Consider the following 20330-nt stretch of genomic DNA (forward strand, 5'->3'; position numbering starts at 1 on the left):
ACACATATATTTAGACATATATTAAACAAACATATACATATGTATGTATATATCTATATACATAAATATTTAGACATGTTTGAAAAAATATATTATATATAAGTTAGATACAAATATAGATAAGATAGTTATTCTAAACATATTTCTATCTGTCAGATATTTCTCTGGATGCAGGTAACATTTTCTTCATATGTCCTTTATAGTTAATTTAGTATTTATAATAATAAAAATAACTTATTTGTTTAAAGTTGTTCTTTTTAAAAAATGGGTATGTATAATATATACAATGCAGCTGGTGCTATATACAACATTCTCTTGGTTCTGTTCATTATTTCGTGCAAATTTTTGCTATGTTTTCCTAACATCATCGAGTTCATTATTTCTTTATAGCACAGAAGTATACCATCACAATCATGTGTCACAACTTGTTTAGCCATTCTCCAACTGAGGAGCATCCCTGTAATTTTCAGCTTTTTTGCCACCACAAAGAAAATGGGGACAGCTTCAGTTCTAGCTTCTTCACTCACAAAAATGTATCTTTTTTTCCTCTATCCTCAAAGGAAAATTGAGATTATAAATCTACTTCTTTGTGGCACTCAAAGCATCTCAAAAACACCTCCCAACCATAAAGGGAGTGTCATTCCCTTTTTAAAGGTGAGAAAAGTAGTTTGGGGGGCGGGGAGGAAGCAGGTAGGGAGGGAATCAAGCAAATAGAGCCTGGCTGGGGACATTGGAGGGAACTCAGGGAGCTGTGTGGGAGAAATCCCTGCTTTCCCACGGAAACAATGAATGGCTATTCTATAGTCCCTGGGCATCCAGCTTGGTCTGGCCCATCTGAGGAAAGCCATAGACCTGCCTTAGGTGATGATGTCAAGCCACATTTTCGGATCAGCTTGAAGACAAAGCAGAGGGTCTGCTTCCTGGACCACCAACCAGAACATCCCTGATTCCTCTGTATTTGGCTAGGTCTCATCCCACATTTTTGTAGGTGGGGATTAGGCCACTCTCAGAGTCCCAAGATTTAGAATTAGAAGGTATCTAATTTAGAAATCATCTAATAAAATCCAACCCATTCATTTTACAGATGAGAAAACTGAGACCCAGACAAAGTCATTTCCCAAGATTACATGGGACATAAAAGTAGCAACTAAAAATTTTTAACTGAGGTCTCCTGACACAAAGTTCAGGGCTTTTTACACTACCCTCATGCTTTTTACACTCCCCCATGATTAATGAGAGGGACAGTTTTAGAGCTGGGAGATCATCTGGTCAGAGATCAATTTTGCAAGTGGCTTAGAGAGACTAATGGACCCTGTTCCTCTAACTGCAAATCCAGCATTGCCTTTAGTCTCCATCAGATCTGAATTCTAGTCCTGGCTCTGACACTTATTAGCTATGTGATCCTGGTTGAATCACTTAATCTCTCTGTGCTTCACTTTTTCTATATGTAAAACAGGAATGTCAATACTCGTATTAGGTATTTTACATGCTTGTTGGTAGGAACGTATTTGGTAAATAGGAAAATGCTTAAGAAATGGCTGATACTATTATTTATTTGTTTCCTATTTTAGTTGTTCCTGACCTCAAGATGAGTAAAAAGAATCTTTGACCCTATTGTATTTGGGTAATTAATCTGAGGAAGCAAACGTTGGAGGAAATCTTGACCCTCTCTCCCTTGACCAGGGTTGGAGCATCCATAGGAAAGGAGTCTCTCAGATAATGAGCAGGTCTAGGCGTCCAGGGTCACAGTAGTTCCTGACCATCATTAAAGCTGGAGTATGGTCTCTTTCAGGTAGATGGTCTGGGAAGGTCCTGTGGTCAAGGAACAAGACACACCAAAAATCATCTGTCCATCCTTCCTCAGGGCACCTGTCCTGCAGATTTCCTGGGAAGTCTGAAGCTATTCTTTGGAGATACAGAATTAGCATCCCCATCTCCTAAGTTTCAGACAGAGGAAGATGGCTCTTTTTGCGGTCCTAAAAATTCTGATGTTTCTTCTTAACAGCATCTTATTTGTGAGTATGAGAACAAGATGGGGTTTTGTCTCCTTCCCTTCTACTCAGCCCAGACATATTCCAGGAAAGAGGAAATTTCTGAGAAATCCCCTATATCAAGGGTTTCCCCGTATCCCTACATTCTGCCTGAGGGGGTTACAGAAATTCTTTCTGGCTCAGCTGGGAGGGACCACTCCTGCTAGGGAAACCCTTGGGTTAGAGTTCACTGTTTTCCAGGCAACAGTCATGGGGCATTCAGTACACATCTTTCTGGTGGATATTCCACTCAAATCCCTTTTCTGTTGTCTGTTCCCATTCTGGCTTTTTTCTGAAAGCCCTCTTCATAGGATTTCTTTGGGAATAGACGTACAAAGTGCTTGAGGGGAATGGTTGGAAGAAGAGCCAGGGGAGTAAGCCCAGATTTCTCTGACCAGAGTGATTGGGAATACCTAGAAACCATGTCACTACTTCTGCTTCCAACCCAGGGCAGCAAGGAAAAGTTCCCTTGCTCAGGAGTTTAAGGAGGTAGGACTCGACATGGACAGAAGTTATTTCTTTTTCTAGTAACAAAATATTAATGGAGGTCATCCAGCCATTCTTCCTCCCTCTTTCTCCTCTCCAGTTTGGGGGATTGGGACTACTGGCCATTGGCTTATGTCTGAACGCTGAAGGAAGTGCCTTTTCTGCCTTAATCGGGGCTTCAGTCTCGCCATTCAGTCAGCTCGTGCTCATCAGATATCTCTGCATCATCATCGGCAGCATCCTCTTGTTCCTGGGAATCCTGGGCTGCTGGGGGGCCGTAAAGGAAAACAAGAGCCTGTTGTTGCTGGTAGGGAGAAAGAAGGAAGAAAATGGGGCTAAGAATTCTGTTGGTTTGAAGCTGGTTAACATTTGGAGGCAAGTCTGGCTTCCATTCCCATGTAGTTGTGGTTATTGTTGTTTTATTTATTTTTATTTATTCTTTGTTCTCAAAGAGCACCAGGACATCAGGGAGGGGATGCTGTGACATGCAAATGAATTGGATTTGAGTGAGGGGGGGCTGGGCAAGGTCACCCGCCTCACTCTCCCCCCCAGAGCCATTTGGGTCCAGTGGCCAGATACAGATCAGGAGGACTGGAGATGGCCCAAGTAGCTTTGGGCAGAGGAAGACTATTATTAAACCCAACTCCTGCTAGTGCCTGTCTGCTACTTTTCTCACAAACAGGTGACAAAGGTCCTTAGAGCAAGGATGAGTCAATGTAGGTTATTCCCCTGCTAAAGGAATAATGCAAGGAAGATGAGTGAACAGCATCATCTTTGTACCTTGTATGTCCAGGTAGAGTTGTAACTAGGATGGAACAACTGAGGTTTTGCTCCAGGTTCTGAACTTTAGAAAATACTGACAGCCCTTGCAGTCCTTCTGTAGCATGGAAACAACTAAACTTAATTCCAACTTAGCAAAAATAATTAGTCAAAATAGATATTCAGTTGAGATCTTCACTAGCCTGTCACCTATTCTCCCCCCACCTCTCAGTATCCCAGAGCCCTCCTTCCCTCAACCCCCCAACCCAAATTTTGTTTTTAAAAGTTGATTTGGGAATTATGCCTTTTGCTCCAGGTGCAAAATTTCCTAATTGTTGCTCTGGGTGAGCCCATATTATAAGAAGGTAAACCCCTTTTTTCTCTAGTTACTAATGTCATTTCTGAATTGCCTAGATTCATCCCTGGAGCCCTCCATGCATTCAAGGCTTCTTTTAAAGTTTAAGACAAGGAAAGGCTTATTATCACTGTCCTAGAGTCTAGGTAGGAATAATGTTACTCATGAGATAAACTGAGATTTTGAGGAGTTGGCCAATGGGCATATTTTCCTTATTTATCCAGAAACATTGTTACCATTAAGTAGGACCCTTCTCTAGGGGTCCTCCAGCCAGTGAGTGACCCATAGCAGTGATCAGATCTTTTTTTTTCTCTTCTAGTTCTTCATCATCATATTGATCATCTTCCTGGTCAAGCTGTCAAGTGTTATAATCATCCTGGTCTTCTCCTCATTTGTAAGTGTTCAGAGTTTGGTTTTGACTTATGGTCAGAGTAGAAAGACTATACCCTCTATCTTTTATGTTTTTTAAAAAATTTACTGAAATCTTTTGGGTTTTACATCAACTTCATTTCCGGAAATACCCCCCTCACCCTATAAATTATGTTTTATAACAAAAATGAGGCAGGGGAAGGAGCAGTTCATCAAAACTAACAATATATATATAATGTTCCACATTTATAGTGCCTTACTTCTGGGGAAGAAAAAGAGAGACCGTATAGTGCATTTGCATTTTCTTACCTAGTTTTCAAGACTGGCATGTCTTAAAAGTTTGAGATTATCATATTATTATTATGTAGTATTATAATCAGGACACTGGGATGCTGCAAATGTGGTAGGTGAGGCTGCCTACTGTGGGGAAAAAGTTCTATGGCAACAGCTAATAAAAGGTGTGATAAATTGTACCAGTGTTTCAGTAAAGGTATTTGAAGGTGCCAGAAACTATGAGTGGGGATGCAGGCAAAAAGCAGTCATTTTTATTATTATTTTATAAGGCGAGGTAATAATTTATTCTTCAAAGTATTAACTCTTTAAAAATGAAAATGAATTAACATTCTAAGCTAAACTAATCCTGAATTTATAAATTTTCCTATACATTTAATTGTAATTAATCATTCTTACTGCATTTTAGTATTTTTTCATTTATGTTACTGTTGTCATTGTATATCACTCTGAATCTGTTTAAGTCTTTCAATGTTTCTCAAATTCTTCATATTCATTGTTTTGTATAGTACAATATTTGTAAATTGCAATTTACTTAGTCTTAATCAATTGGCACCCACTTTGTTCCTAGTGCTTAACTATCACAAAAAATAGCCATTAAAATGAGAAATCTTGATGTGGGGAGAAATCTTGTCTAGAGATCCAATAAATTAAGGATAAATTTTGTAGTACTTTCAAACAAAAGGAAAAAAGATTCTCCACAAAAAGTATAATAACACTTAGAAGAAATGAAGCAAGAGATTTTTAAAAAATGAAATAAAAATTCCAGGAAAGAGAAGAAATAGCTTAGAAGGGAATGTAGTAAACCTTATCCAAGAAATGTGTTTTTGAAACTGCAATAGACCAAACAGAAATCAATAGCTCACTGAGATAGCAAGAGATAGCAATCAAAAATCTGAATTTTTAAAAATGCATAAAGCCTAGAATTTAAGAATCAAGGGATTACTTGAAAACCAGGATTGAAAACAATCCTGGAAACTATATTTGAAGAATAAGCAAAAAGTTTTCAGATTGATTAGAACCAGGGACAAAGTAACACAGGAAAAAAATGCATTGATTAGCTCCTGAAAATAAAACGAAAGGAAAAGTCTCAATAATATCATATCAAAGCTCTGAAGTCAAAGAAAAAATATCACAAGCATCTGGAAAGAAGCAATCAAGCAACCAATTAAGATTACACAAGACCTGACACTTTTACTCAAAACTAGAGGAAATCTTGGAATATGATAATTCAAAAGACAAAAAAATATAGACTTACAATCAAAAATAACTTACCCACAAACTCTGAAGAAGTGAAAAAATCTTTAATGGAATAGAGAACTTTCAAGCATTTCTCATGAAAAGATAAAACTGAGTAGGAACTTTGAAATCTTGACAGGAGTTGAAATCCAGAAAAATAAAGTTATTATAACAACGATGATATTGTGCAAACATCTTAATAGGGGTCCCTTTGGAACCTTAATATCGTCAAAGGGTAGTGAAGTTGTTAAGAAAAACAAAGGTCCTGGGGATGGATTGGTTCTATTTGAGAGTTTTAAGAGGGAGGAAAAAAGGAAAGGGAAATAGAATACATTAGTGTAGAGAAAAAAATCATGTATAAATTGCTATTTTTTGTAACTGGAATATTTGAGAAGAGTATAAGGGATGGGGGAAAAGGGAAGGGAAGAGAATATGCATTTATTAAATATATACTATGTACAAAGTACTAAGCAATTTGCAAATATTATCTCTTTTGGATATCAGATTAACCTAACTCTTGTTTGAAATAAACAAAGCATGGTCAACATGCAAATTAAACAGTTCAATATATCAAACTCAATAGGGAAACAAATCAGAATGAAAAAAGTTATGTTAAGAGGAAGGCTACTACGGAATAGCTGCATGCAGAATAAATTTCCTGATCCTGAAGGGACAATTAAAAAGGAAAAAAAAAAAAGAAAAGAAAAGAAATAGAATGTTAGAGGTGCCCATTACTTATGACTGAGTAAATTGTGGTAAATGAACATAATGGGATATTACCACATAGGAAATTACAAAAGAATATTTCAGGGAGTCCTGGATAGTATCAAATGATGCAGTGTGGAGTGAATAGAACCAGGAGAACAATTTATACAAGGTTAAAGAAAAACAATTTTGAAAATTTTAAGAAAGCTGATAAATGCAGTGATCAATTATGCCTCCAGGGGATTGATAGTAAGACACATTACCTGCCTTTTAACAAAGAGGTGATGGACTCCGGGTACATTTTTGTACATGGCCATTGGGTGAATCTTTCAAAGTTGTTTTCTTTATAATGTTAAGTCTTAAGCCACTTTGAAAGACTTTAGAACTCTGATCAATATAATTCCAGGGGACTTTGATGTAACATGCTACTTACCTCCTGACAGAGAGGACATGGATTCAGAGTACAGATTGAGACATACTTTTGTTTTTTCATGTCTAATAGGGAGATTTGTGTTGCTTAGCTTTACACTTTTGTAATAGGAGTGAAGGAGAAAAGTCTTATTTTCACTAAAATTTTAATTTAAAAATGAAAAATTACCATGTTAAATCTTAGTATTTTACCTAACTATTCTTATTTATTTCAAGGATTTCCCCCCTTTCTCTTGATTTTTAATGGGAGAAGGATTGGGGTGTAGAGATGGGCTTATAGCAATAGTAACATAAAAAAGAGAGAGAAAACAATTACAACATTTTTTTTAAATGCATGGAAAAGAACAGAAGGAAGTTGAGTAGGAAGCATAGACAAGCAGGACAGTTTTGAAAATAAATTATGAAATTATTATTTACTTTTTTAAAAGCAAGGACTATGAAATGGAGATTCATGGTTTTATGTGCAATTCTTTTTTAGAGTTCTGCTGAGTACATGGAAATGCTTTTTGTTGGTATTTAAGTTCAGAATTTAAAATAAAATTGATTAATAAAAAGGAAGACTAGGATAATTGGACATTTGTGGAGAGGGAGAGGTCATTAAAGTGACAATGGGGAGCTCTTATGGGAAAAAGATGCCTAAAGACTAGAAGCATGAGGTATTAGTATGTGATACTTTGCCTGAGGTGTCCTTGACCTGTGTGGTCCTCATATTGTGAGGGAGGGTGTGAAAGGCTGCTCAGGTCAGTCTGGATTGTGGTTTCCTAAGTCTGGCATGTACCAGTTTAGAAATTAAACTATGATGTCAAGTCTGATGTTATAGAATCTATCTAGAATATCCTGGCTGATTTTTCTTCTGGGTTCTGTCCCTTAAGCAAGATGCTCAGGAGGCACAAAGCATCCTTAAATTAAGTAGTCAAGGATACCATGTTACATACATGAAGGACAAGTGAAGGAACTAAGGCCATTTCTTAAAGATGTGACAGATCCCTGGGATCTATGTTTGATCCTGTATTGTTTAACATCTTTATCAATGAATGGGTTAAAATCATAGGTTACACAGTCATCACATTTGGAGATGACATAAAGCAAAAGTGATAATTAGCCCACTGAATGGAAGACTTGGAAACTGAAAAGATCGTGATGAGTTGGAACCCTGAGCCAAGTCTAATAAGATGAAATTCCATGGAGATAAGTATAAAGTCTTATACATGTGCTTCTAAATATCTGACAAGGAGGTACAGTTAGACAGCAGTGTGTCTTAAAAATATCTGAGAATTCAGGCAATGAGAAGCTCAATATGAGCAAATGCTATGACACGGAGGCCAAAAGAGCAAACATAATCTTGGACTTCATGAAGAGATGTGTACCTTCCAGGAATAAGACAGTCCTGCCGTACTCTGCTCTGGTTGGACCCCTTGTAGGTTGGGACATTCATTTCTGGGCACCACAGTTTAAGAGGGACATTGATAAACTATAGGATGTTCAGAAGATGACAACCAGGATGCTTAAGAGCCTCCAGACCATGACATGTGAAGGTCAATTGAATGAATGAAGTAATTTTTCAGGAGAAGAGACATGAGAGCTATTTTTAAGTTCTTAAAGGTCTATCTTTTTGAAGAGGGACTGGACTTTTTCTATTTGGCACCAAGGGCAGAACTAAGGGCAATAAATGAAAATTATGAAGAGGCAAATTTAAGCTTGATGTATGAGAAAATTTCCTAATAATCATATCTGTCCAAAAGTGGAATGGACTGTCTTTGTTGGTAGTGGGTTCTTCCTCCTTGGAAGTCTACAAGCAGAACTTGGATGACCACATGTGGAAAATATATTATAATGTGTGTTTTCTAATGGAGATTTGTTTCCAAATGTGACACGGACAAGGTAGCCCCATTGATCTCTCTTTCATCTCTTAAATTTAGCAATTTTGTGGCTTCAGAGATATATGAATGCTGTCTTTAAAAACTGAAGGTGTATCTTTGGAAGAGGGAGATCATATTCTATATGGCTTTGAAGTTCTTAACTAGGACCAGTAAGAACACAGATTTCAGCTCCATAAAAGAAGGAGCTTTGAAACAACAGAGCTGTCTAATAAGCATCAACTGCCTCCATTTTTGAAGGAATTCAAGCACCATAGCAAAGTCCCTCAGCTTCCAATGCAGCTGCATCTAAGAGAATAAGGAAGAACTCAGAAAATGTTGTCAAGGACATTCTCTATTCTTGTTAAAACAATCTCTTTTTTTTTTTTTTTTTTTTTTTTTTTTTGCTTTTGTTTTGCTGAGGCAATTGGGGTTAAGTGACTTGCCCAAAGCCACACATCTAGGAAGTGTCAAGTGTCTGAGGCTAAATTTGAACTCAGGTCCTCCGGACTTCAGGGCTGGTGCTCTATCTACGGCACCACTTAGCTGCCCCTAAAAAATCTCATACTCACATTCATCCATGTTTTTTGTACCTAAGATCTTAGTGCTTAGTGGCACTGTCCAATTTATTAAATATACACATATATCAGAAAACCAGATACAAATATATAGAGTTATCTCTGAAAGAGCACCCTCTGATCAGAAAATTTCTCTGCCACAAAAAGGGGTCACTTTTAACTCAGACCCCCTCTCTCATAACCAGCTTTATAATATAAAGAACTATTCAGTGGAAGTCAGCTTTCAGAGGCTAGGCTTTTCTGGCTTTTTTATATGCTGCCTATAAGCAAACTCAAAATAGGAAATTTAGTACAATTGCTTTGTAAGGACAATTGGTAGCAGCTGCTGTCTTCCTAATCCCACAGCTCAACTCCCCTGCCTTGATGACAAAGAAGCTATAGATAGAGCACAGGTTCTTAATTTGGGGTCTGGGAACTGAAAAAAAAAATCGATGACTGTATTTCAATATAATCGGCTTCTTTTCATATTTTATGCATTTAAAAATGTTATTCTAAGAAGGAGTCTTAGGCTTCAATGAACTGCCAGAGGGATCCAGGACAAAAAAACCGGTTAAGAACCCCTATTTTAAGGGTATTTCTGCATTGGGTGGGAGACTGGACTAGATGTTACCTCTTATGAAATCAAAGGTTCCATGGGGTTTTTCTGAAAAGAGTATGAGCATTGAGTTCTATAATGTGACTGAATTCTAGGGCATTCAGCCTCCCTGATGTTTCCTCTTTAATGTTTCAAATTAGCCATTGTGCAATTTGGAGGTAGACCAGATGATCTTTTGCATCTCTTCTAACTCCACTAGTCCGTGGTTCTATGGAATTCTAGTCTCCCTGACCAGTCTGAGGGCTTACTGAGGGCTTGTGAATCTTTTATAGCATCCAGCTAAATGAAGCCAGAAAGATTCAAGTCAAAATCTGGCTGTGTGACCTTGGGAAGTCAATCAATATCTATTAAGTGCCTGTTATGTGACGGGCTAGCTGGTGAAATGGAGAGTGTATCTGGCTAAAGTCATCTTCCAGGGTTCAAATCTGGCCTCAGACACTTTCTAGCTGTATGACCCTGAACAAGTCACTTAATTCTGTTTGCCTCAGTTTACTTATCTGTAAAATGAGCTGAAAAGGGAAATGGCAAAACAAATAGAGGCATGTAAACATACTTGAAAAAAATTAAACAATAGAAATGTGTCAGACTGTGCTAAGTCCTAGGGATACAAAGAGGCAAAAGACAGAATATCTTCGAAGAGTTTACAGTCTAATAGAGGAGACAATATATGAATAAATATATACAAATCAAGCTACGTGTAGGAAATAATAAAAATAGGAAATAACTAACAATAGAGGGAAAGCAGTAAAATTAAGAAGGGTTGGGGAAGGCTTCCTGTAGAAAGGGATGGGAACATCTTTTTAAAAATCTGGGAATTTAGTCAACTGGAAGCTCAATATGAGCCATGGGCCATATGAAGTTGGTGAAACCATTTGCTAAGGCAACTGTAGGCGATGATGAGTTGAAAGCTAAGAATGACAGCTTCCTATTGCTTAAGTTTATAAATTGATAATCTTGTATGACCTGAGAATGATGTTATAAATATCCAAATAGTCATTGGCAGAAAAAAAGGTTCCCTAATCCTGCTCTGAAAGTTGGAATTTTGATTGGGACTTAAAGGAAGCCAGTGAAGCCAGTAATCAGAAGGGAAAAGCGAGATTATTTTAGGTTTGAGGACAGTCAGAGAGTGCCCAGAACTGAGAGATGGAGTGTCTTGTTTGTGGAACAGTCAGGAGGCTTGATCCAGAGTCACTGGATGAAGAAGTACATACTGGGAGGTAAAGTATAAGGACACTAAAAGATAGAAAGGGATGGGGATTTATGAAAGGCTTTCAATGACAAACAGAAGATTCAAAATTTGTTCCTGTGGGTCATAGGAAGCCAGCCACCAGAGTTTATACAATAGAGGTAACATGTTCAGACTGGTGTTTTAAGAGAATTATTTTAGTGACTAAATAGAAGATGGAGTGAAGTGGGGAGAGATGAGGCAGAAGATAAATTCCTGGGCTATTATAACAAATTAAAATAAATAATAAATCATGTAAAGTGATGAGGGTCTGTCTGCACCAAAGTGATAGTCGTTTCACAGGAGAAAAGGGGGCATATTTGAGAGATGTTCAAAGGCGAAATGAATAGATCTTGGCAATAGATTGGATAAGGGGAGATGAAGGGATATAGAAGAATCCAGAATGACTCTTAGGTTGTGAGCTTGAGGGACTGGGATTTTGATGATACCCTCTACAGTAATAGGGAAGGTAGAAAGTGAGAAAGATTTTTTTTAATAATAGCTTTTTATTTTCAAAATACATGCAAAGATAGTTTTCAACATCCATCCCTGCAAAACCCTGTGTTTCAAGTTTTTCTTCCTTTTTCCCCCTCTTCCTCGAGATTTTGCATGTTAAGCACGTGCAATTCCTCTATACACGTTTCCACATTTATCATGTTGCACAAGAAAAAAATCAGATCAAAAAGAAAAAAATGAGAAGGAAAAGGGGAAAAAGCAGGCAAACAATAACAAAAAGGTACAAATACTATGTTGGGATCCACATTCAGTCCCCATAGGCCTTCCTCAGGATGCAGATGGCTCTCTCCATGTCTATTGGAATTGTCCTGAATCACTTTATTGTTGAAAAGAACCATGTCCATCAGAGCTGATCATCATATAATCTTGTTGCTATTGTGTACAATGTTCTCTTGGTTCTACTCAGTTCCTTTAGCATCAGTTCATGTAAGTCTCTCCAGGCTTTTCTTAAATCATCCTGCTAGAACAATAATATCCCATAACATTCATATCCCATAATTTATCAAGGCATTCTCCAACAGTTTCCAGTTTCTTGCCACTACAAAAAGGGCTGCCACAAACATTTTGGCACATGTATGTCCCTTTCCCTCCTTTAAGATCTCTTTGGAATATAAGCCTATATTGCTGGATCAAAGGGTACGCAGTTTGATAGCCCTTGGGCATAGCTCCAAATTGCTTTCAGAATAGTTGGATCAGTAAGGTGAGGAAGTTTTAGAGGGGAAAGATGATGAATTATATTCTGGTTATATTAAGTTTAAGATGCCTATTAGATATCCAGTTACAGATGTCCGAATGGAGATGCAAGCCTAGAGGTTGGTAGAGAGATTGGAGCAGGAAAGGCAGATTTGAGAATCATCAGCATAGAAATAATAATTAAATCTATAGGAGCTGATGGGATCATTAAGTGAAGTAGTAGAAGGTAAGAATAAAAGAGGGCCCAGGACAGAGTCCTAAGAGCCACCAGAGGACAGAGGACACAATCTGGATGGGGATCCAGCCAAAGATAGAGAGTAGGAGTAGGAGCAGTCCTGTAAGTAGAAGAACCAGGAGAATATAATGTCCCAAAGACATAGAAAAGAGAGTATAAAGGAAGAGAGAGTGATAGCAGTGTCAAAGGCTGCAGAGAGATCCAGGAAAATGAGCTTAGAGAAAAGGCCATTGGATTTAGCAACTAAGATCATTAGTAACTTTGGAGAGAGGAGTTTTGGTAGAAATTTTAGTAGTCTCATCTGTAAAATGGGAATAATAATGCCTACATCTCAGGGTAATTGTGAAAGTAAAATGTAAACGTTTGTAAAATACTTTGCAAAGCTTAAAGTGTTATATAAAGTTAGCTATTATCTAATTCAAGACTGGTCACAGAATAGGCATTTAACAAAATCATCATTGAATTAAATTGTTATCATTTGTGGTTACTTACCTATTTCTTTTTCCTTTTTCTTTTTGCAAGGCAGTTGGGGTTAAGTGACTTGCCCAAGATTCAACAGCTAATTAGTGTTAAGTGCCTAAGTTGGATTTGACCTCAGGTTCTCCTGACTCCAGGACTGATGTGCTATCTATTGCACACCTACCCGCCTCTTATTTACCTTTTTCTCAGTTCTCACTTTTACCTTTCACATAGGTTTTTCCTGATCCCCTAGATATTAGTGCTCTTCCTCCCTTGAAATTAATTTATGCTTTTTATATTTTTTATTTGTTTTCATTTTTTGTATAAAGCGTGGTTCTTACTGGTAGAATGTAAGCTATTTGATGGTTTAGAATTATTTCATGTTTGCCTTTGTTGACCCTAGAGCCTATCTCATCAAGCATTTATTAAATGCCTGGGAATTGAAAACTGAATTCCTATATTCTTTGGTTTGCAAATGATGCACTGTTGTTTCCATTCAATTTGTTTATTAAGTGCCTACTATTTGCAAGCACGGTGCTGAGTGCCAGGTGAGATGTGTTAGTTTATGACCAACATAATATCACCGTGTATATAATCACAGAACATTATTTACCTTATTCCAGGCAAACTTGCTTATCACATATTTTGAAACTGAGGCAGTCAAATCGCTACAAGAGTCCTATGGTGTGGATAAAAAAGTCACAGAATTGTGGAACGGCGTCATGCAAGAGGTAAGCTAAACCATCCCAAGAGGTTCTCTCTGGTGGCCAAGACTGGAGGAAAATTGCTTTGTCTGACCTGTAAAGGCCATTGGACACTGATAGAAGGAACCCTGCGGTGTAAGTGAGAACAAGAATCCCCTTTTCCACAATAGCCTGTCGGGGTATCTTGAGAAAAGCCCCTGAGTTAGCAGGTGACTTCCTACTGATGCTGCAAGTGCTGACATCATAGAGATGATTCATTTCAGGGACTGGGATCTTGTCAGGAAAGAGGTATGAGGTAGAAGTGAAAAGGGTGCTGTACCGTGAATCAGGGGACCCCGAGTCTGAATCCCTGCCTTTCCATTTTGGGGCCCAAATCCTTTGATCTCCTGATCAGTAAAACCAAGGTAGACTTAATGATCTCTCAGACCTCCTCTATTTCTATGATGTTTTGCCATATGATGGTAACTTCACTTACCTCAGTTTCCTAATTTAGAAAATGGGGATAATAAATCTGATCTTGGCTACTTCACAGGATTAGAATGGGGGGGGGCAGATAAGAGGACAGATGGTAAATAGGAAACACAGAAAAATTTAAACCTTATACAAATGTCAAGGGTTATTGGACAGCTAGGTGGCATAATGGATAGAGACCTGGATCTGTAGTTAAGAAGACCTGAGTTCAAATACAGCCTCAGACACTTAAAAGTTGTATGACTTTGAGCAAGCTGTTCACTTAATTGTTGCTCAGTTTCTTCACCTATAAAATAGGAGAAATAATAGCACCTACTTTTCAGGGTTGCTGGGAGGATTAAATGTGATGATATTTAAATAGGCACTACTTAAATAATTTGTTTCCATCTCTATTACTACTAATATATCCAGCTGGAGATTTTAGTAATAGATATTGTTCCAGGTATACAAGGCTTAGTTCTATCTGAGAAGTTCAAGACCCATAAGTGAGTTTTCTTTTTTTTTTTAAATAGATGGTCTGCTGTGGATTTCACAATTATACTGATTTTATCGGCTCTAAATACCTGAATCAAAGTGGTGGCTATTATCCTCCTTACTGCTGTTACCGTTATGATATGCCGTCTAAATGCCCGGAGATTAAAGCTATGGATTTACAAGTGAAGGTATAGATTTTTAATCCTAAGTTTCTAATAAAAGTTGTTGTTTTGTTGTTATTTTTGTTTATTTTGTTTTAAAGAAAAGATGTTATCATAATTCTCCTAGCCCTTCCAGGGTGCACTTCATTTCCTAGTCTGAACTCTACAGTGTATCATCATGGCCACGACTGGGTGGGTGAGCTGAGTCAAGGCCTCCTAGTTTGAAGTGGGAAAGTGGGAAGGAGGAAGAATATAGAACAAGGATGTGTTCCAAGATCAGTTAGCAGGATATCTGAAGCAAATGCAAAGTCAAAATTAGATTCATTTAAAAAAATTACTCAAAAGTGGCAAGCGGCAAAGATTGGCTACAGAATGGCCTGGGCTAACCACTTGGCTTAAGGTGGGCAAGGAGGTATTGATCCCTTTCAATTTGTGGCATTCAAATATTATGCTGCACAACAAAATGTAAGAAATTATCTTATATACTAGAAGATCTGACGACTGCTCCTACGAGCATACACTGCAAGGAAAAATTACTAGTTAGGGCTCTGTTGATATAAGACAATTTTGATTTTAAAACATTTAAGTATTATTGCTTTGACCTTTTAGAATACAAAGATAAATGTCTTATGATTTTATTAAAGGTGTCAAGGAAGATACTGATGTTTTTTTTTTTTCCATCTTAGGGATGTTTACAAAAGCTGAAGAACTCTTTGGAAGACAATAAAAAGTTGATTAGAGGTGTTGGATCTGGAATTATGGTCTTTGAGGTATGTGTTTTCTTTTCACATTTGACAAAGTTTTAGCTGTGGTTGCTAAAGGAAATTTTGAAGGTGTGTTCAATTTGGAGACTTTAGAAAGGTGCTCACTTATTTTCTGCCTTGCAGTTTTAAATTTTTCTGCAATATTGAAAGAATAGGAGTTGGGGCACAGATTAAGTCTTCAGATCATGGCATATAACTATTTTGGTATGGAGAAATAAGTCAAGTGAGATATTACCAAAAATCAAAAAGGGGCCTTTTGGAAGACAAACTTATTTTGTGTTGTTTAGTCATCTTTTAGTTGTGTCCAACTCTTATGCTCCATTTGGGGTTTTCTTGGCAAAGGAGCAATTTGCCATTTTCTTCTCCAGCTGATTTTACAGATGAGGAAACTGAGGCAGAGTTAAGTGACTTGCCCAGAGTCACACAGCTGGTAAGTCTGAGACCCGATGTGAACTCAGGAAGTCTTTGTGACTTCAGGCCAGGCATTCTATCCACTGTTCCACCTAGCTATTAATTATTATTTAGAAGAGGCTATTACCTTAACTATAGGAATAACAAGATACACAGTTACATGCTTTAAAAATTGACAGGGGCAACATAATACAATGAAAAACACATTGGATTTGAAGTCAATTTTTAGTGAATTTTTTTAGGGAGAAAAGAGGCTCGGAATTATGTGTAGGTAGCAGGAAAGGAACCCAAAGGACAAAAAAATATTGGAGAAAGAGTAGTAATAATGGGGGGGGCAATCTGCTGGAGGAGACAAGTTAGGGTGGGATCAAGGTGCAGATAGAAGATTTGGCCATTTCTTCATTAGAGCCTGGTGTGAAAGGGGAGTTAGTGGGGAGTGTGACAGCTGTGTGGAGGAGATATTTGGGAAAAAGAGAGTAGAAGCAGGAAGACTAATTAGGAAAGTACCACAGTAATCAGTTACCTAGGGACACTGGGGAAAGGGAATAGATATGAGAAATTCTGTGGTATTAACATCGATGGAAGTGGACAGCTGCTTGGATTTGGAAGCTGATGGTGATCAGGAAAGGTCAGGAATAACTGTAAATCTGAATTACTGGGAAGGTAATGGTACACTTATCAGAAATTTATTTCTAGGCTAATTTTCAAGAGTAATTCAAACCCAATATTGAAGATATTATCACTGTGCTCTTCCTCTTCAGGTGGCAGCCATGGCGGTCTCCATGATCCTATTTTTCAAAATTGGTGACATTTCATACGAATGAGATCTCTGCTGGTACTGCCTCCCTCCCTGCTGGGAGAACAGCCCATGATGTTTCCTGCATGAAAAATGCTACTTTGTATTAATAAATAATGCTAAGTATTCAGCTTGGAGCAACAAAGCTAAAGAATGGGTACCATGCATTTCTTTTCACCAAGATAATGGATGTTGATGGGATCTGGTATCCATTCTCTATGACTGGAAAATTCTAAAGGTTTACTTTTGCTAAAAGTTATTAACTTTAATTTAACGTCAGTTCCTAAAACACACACACACACACACACACTCAATCACTCACTTTAATAGAGCTGTCTCAAAAATTCCCTTGCACCAGAAAGTGTTCTTGTGTGGACTTCTGGAAAGTTCAGAGTTTTACAAAAGAATAGTAGAGGGTGCTAATCAGTGTCTCCTGACTGTAATGATTTCTACACACGGTGTGGTCTCTCTCCAAAACTTTTGCATTTTAGAGTTGAGGGTAAAGTATTTGGAGTGGGGTGAGAGACAACATCCATTGTATCTGATTTCATGGAGAGCTTTACTACATCCTCACTGGATTCCTAGATGAAACCTACGAGGTAATTATGGCTGCCACTTAAAAATTGCAGGTACGTTGTAACATACGATTTCATATGACTCTCACAACTCTGCGAAGGGAATGCGATTATTTATGCCCATTTTGTAGATGTGCACGCTAAGGCTCGGAGAAATCGATGGGCTTTGCCGGCGCGTCTCTGAGGCAAGATTCAAGCCACATTCTTTCTGAAACAAATGAATAAAAACACTTGTAAAGGGAAGTTTTTTCCTTATCCCAGGGACCAGTCGTACCTTTGGGGATCAGACCGAAAAGTAGGGGTTTTGGAGGGATGGGGTGGAACAGTACGGGGAAGTCAAGCCAGAAACTCTGCCTTCCTCGGAGAGAAAACGGATGGATCCTCTGGGAGAAGGCTTCTTTCGCTTTAAGCTCATCTTCAGCGCTTCCCCACATTTGGACTGTTCCACTTGAGAACAGCCCATCTTTCTCCTCCCCCTCCCTCGCCCCAATGTCAGTCAGCGCATCACATCGGATGAAGTGAGCATGCGCGGCTTTCCAAGCATTCAAATGCTCTCGCGTGTGGCGTGAGCCGGGCTTGGGGGAGTGGGCGGAGGGCAACTTAACGATTGACTGCCACTCACCCACCTGGTTTCCGGTAGTTTTTCTGGAAGCCTCTGGGGGGCATTGTGGTGCCTGCTGCTTTGGCGCTTTTGAGGCGACTCCCGTAGCCTTGAGCGTAGAGCCCTAGGGAAGGGACGGCGCGTTCCTACCCTGCCCTGGGCTCACGATTCAGACCCGTCTCGCCCCTCTCGGGGAGGAAAGGTGGCCCCCAGCTACCTCTGGGGCGTGTGTGGGGAAGGCGTCCGGGCTGATCTTGCCGTGCCCCAGCCCAGCCACCCTGCCCACCAGCCCTACGCGATTCTTCGCAACCAGAGTTCTCACATGGAGACCCCTCGCCATGTCCTGCGTCTGCTCTCCCAACAGCCCCCCAACTTGCCCCACATTCCCCACCAGCTCCGAAGCTAAGACCTGACATATTCCTACTCGTTCAGGTTTAAGGGTTTTGGTGCGCTAATAATTATGGCTACTCTATGGACACGCCCATCCTGCGTGACTCACGTTGCATTTTCATAGCGCGGGGACGATACCAGCGAAATGCAATGGCTCTCCACCAGTTAGCGTTCACGTGACCCGCCCATCCCAACTGCACGCTTTAATGGCGCTATTTCCACCGGTCCCAGAGCCAATAAACATTTATTAAGCACCACAAAGGCACGGGCTCCATGCTAAATGCTGGGGATGGAAAGGGGCGGTCATCCCTGTCCTCAAGGAGGTTACAATCCAATGGGGGAAGACAACGCACAAAAATAAGCGGGAAGGGGGCGGCTAGGAGGTGCAGTGGACAGAGCACCAGCCCTGAAGCCGGGAGGACCTGATCTCAGACACTTAACACTTCCTGGCTGTGTGACCCGGGGCAAGTCCCTCAGTTAAGGGAAAAAAAAAAAAAAGCGGGAAAGGGATGGAGATTGCATGGATCCCCCCTCCCCCCCTTAGCACAGGGCCTGGCACATCGTAATCAAGAATACTGATTGATTGCTCAAGCCCTTCTTCCTGTACCTTTGTTATGTTTTAGTTGGTTTTCAATTTCAATTGTTGAAACCTAGGACAGCTTCAAATGAAAAGGGGATAAGGATTCCTTAGACAAATACCCTGCAAGAGAACTTTCTGGCTGCCTGAAGATGTCTCAAACGTAATTTTACAAAATGGAATTTATTGTCTTGGCCTGTAATCAAGTTGTTTCCTCAAGTCTTCAAATTTCAATTCAACGAGAACCTCCTAGGGACTGTTAGATGGCGTAGTGGAGAGAGCACCAGCCCTAAGGCCAGGAGGACCTGAGTTCGAATTCGACCTCTCAGACACTTAACACTTATTAGCTGTGTGACCCTGGGCAAGTCACAGAAAACAAACCCCCCAACCACAAAAACCCACGCCAAACAAATAAGAATCTACTAAGGGCAAGGCTTTCTTGTAGGTGCTGAGCTTAGGTTCCGGGTGAGTTTCTAGTCACCCAGTTTTGGAACCTCAGGATCATCCTTGACTCTACCTCCCCTCACCTATCCAGTCAATTGCTAAATCTTGTCCTTTCTTCCTTCACTTTTCTCAAATTTGTCTCTTTAATAAAGATATTAATAATGGCTTGCATTTATGTAACATTTTTAGATTTACAAAATGCTTCACAGCCATGGGATGTAAGTGCTATTTAAGCTCTATTTTACATCTTCGTTCAAATCCGGCCTCAGACATTTACTAGCTATATGACGAGTGCCTCAGTTTCCTCATCTGAGAAGGAAATGGTAAGTCACTCTAGTATCTTTGCCAAGAAAACCCAAATAGGGTCTCTAAGAATCAGCTATAAGTGAAGTGACTGAACAACAACGACAAATGAAGAAAACACACAAAAGTCAGGGGACCTGCCTAGAATCATACAACTAATAAATTGGATTTGAACTTGAAGAAGGGAGCCCGAAATTCTAAAAACCCTTGAAGGAGAAAATCTCCTTTTAAGATTTCATATAAACTCCATTAGGCATTTAAAGTCTTTTGCAACCTTGCCCCAAACTACAATTCTGGTATTTTTATACTGTTGTTATTGAATTGTTGTTCTTGTACCTGTAACTCTGAAGTTTTCTTGGCAAAGACACTGGAGTGGCTTGCCTTTTCCTTCTCCAGCTCACTTTACAGATGAGGAAATTGAGGTAAATAGGGCTCAGTGACTTGGTCAGGGTCATATAACTAGGAAGTATTTAAAGCCATTTTTGAATTCAGGTCCTCCTGACTCGGGGACTGATGCTCCATCCATTGTGCCACTAAACACTCCAAATTGACCTTTTTGCACCTCACTTTTCTGTTTCTTTGCATTGACTGTCTCATCCTTTCCCTCCCTCATGGCTAGAACACACTCCCTCCTAACCTTTGCTTTGGAATCAATCTCTAGTTTGTTGAAAGATTCAGTCACATTCTATCTCATCCCTTCCCTAATCCCTTCACCCAGCTGCTGTCTTCTCCTCACCAAAACGCCTGTCCTGTCCTCTCTGCCTCTCTCTGTGTCTTTATCTCTCTGTATCTCTGTCTTTCTGTGTCTTTCTCTCTGTCTCTCTGTCTCTTTGTCTGTC

The 20330-nt window shown here is 39.2% G+C and overlaps 1 protein-coding gene and 1 long non-coding RNA gene across 2 annotated transcripts; one reads left to right on the forward strand and one right to left on the reverse strand.

Moving 5' to 3' along the window:
* The first annotated feature begins 1543 nt into the window (after positions 1–1543).
* TSPAN16 (tetraspanin 16) lies at positions 1544–16629 on the forward strand. Its single transcript, XM_051971566.1, has 7 exons — positions 1544–2015; positions 2617–2823; positions 3950–4024; positions 13444–13551; positions 14508–14651; positions 15317–15400; positions 16567–16629. The coding sequence occupies exons 1-7, from the start codon at positions 1959–1961 to the stop codon at positions 16627–16629; spliced, it is 738 nt and encodes a 245-aa protein (XP_051827526.1). The 5' UTR covers positions 1544–1958.
* On the reverse strand, positions 16012–18268 carry LOC127544761 (uncharacterized). Its single transcript, XR_007949527.1, has 3 exons — positions 17803–18268; positions 17266–17384; positions 16012–16683 (listed from the first exon to the last, which is right to left on the reverse strand). It is a non-coding gene; the product is annotated as an uncharacterized LOC127544761 (long non-coding RNA).
* Between the last annotated feature and the right edge of the window lie 2062 nt (positions 18269–20330).

Source organism: Antechinus flavipes, chromosome 1, assembly GCF_016432865.1.
Source record: "Antechinus flavipes isolate AdamAnt ecotype Samford, QLD, Australia chromosome 1, AdamAnt_v2, whole genome shotgun sequence".
NCBI classification, from domain to species: Eukaryota; Metazoa; Chordata; class Mammalia; order Dasyuromorphia; family Dasyuridae; genus Antechinus; species Antechinus flavipes.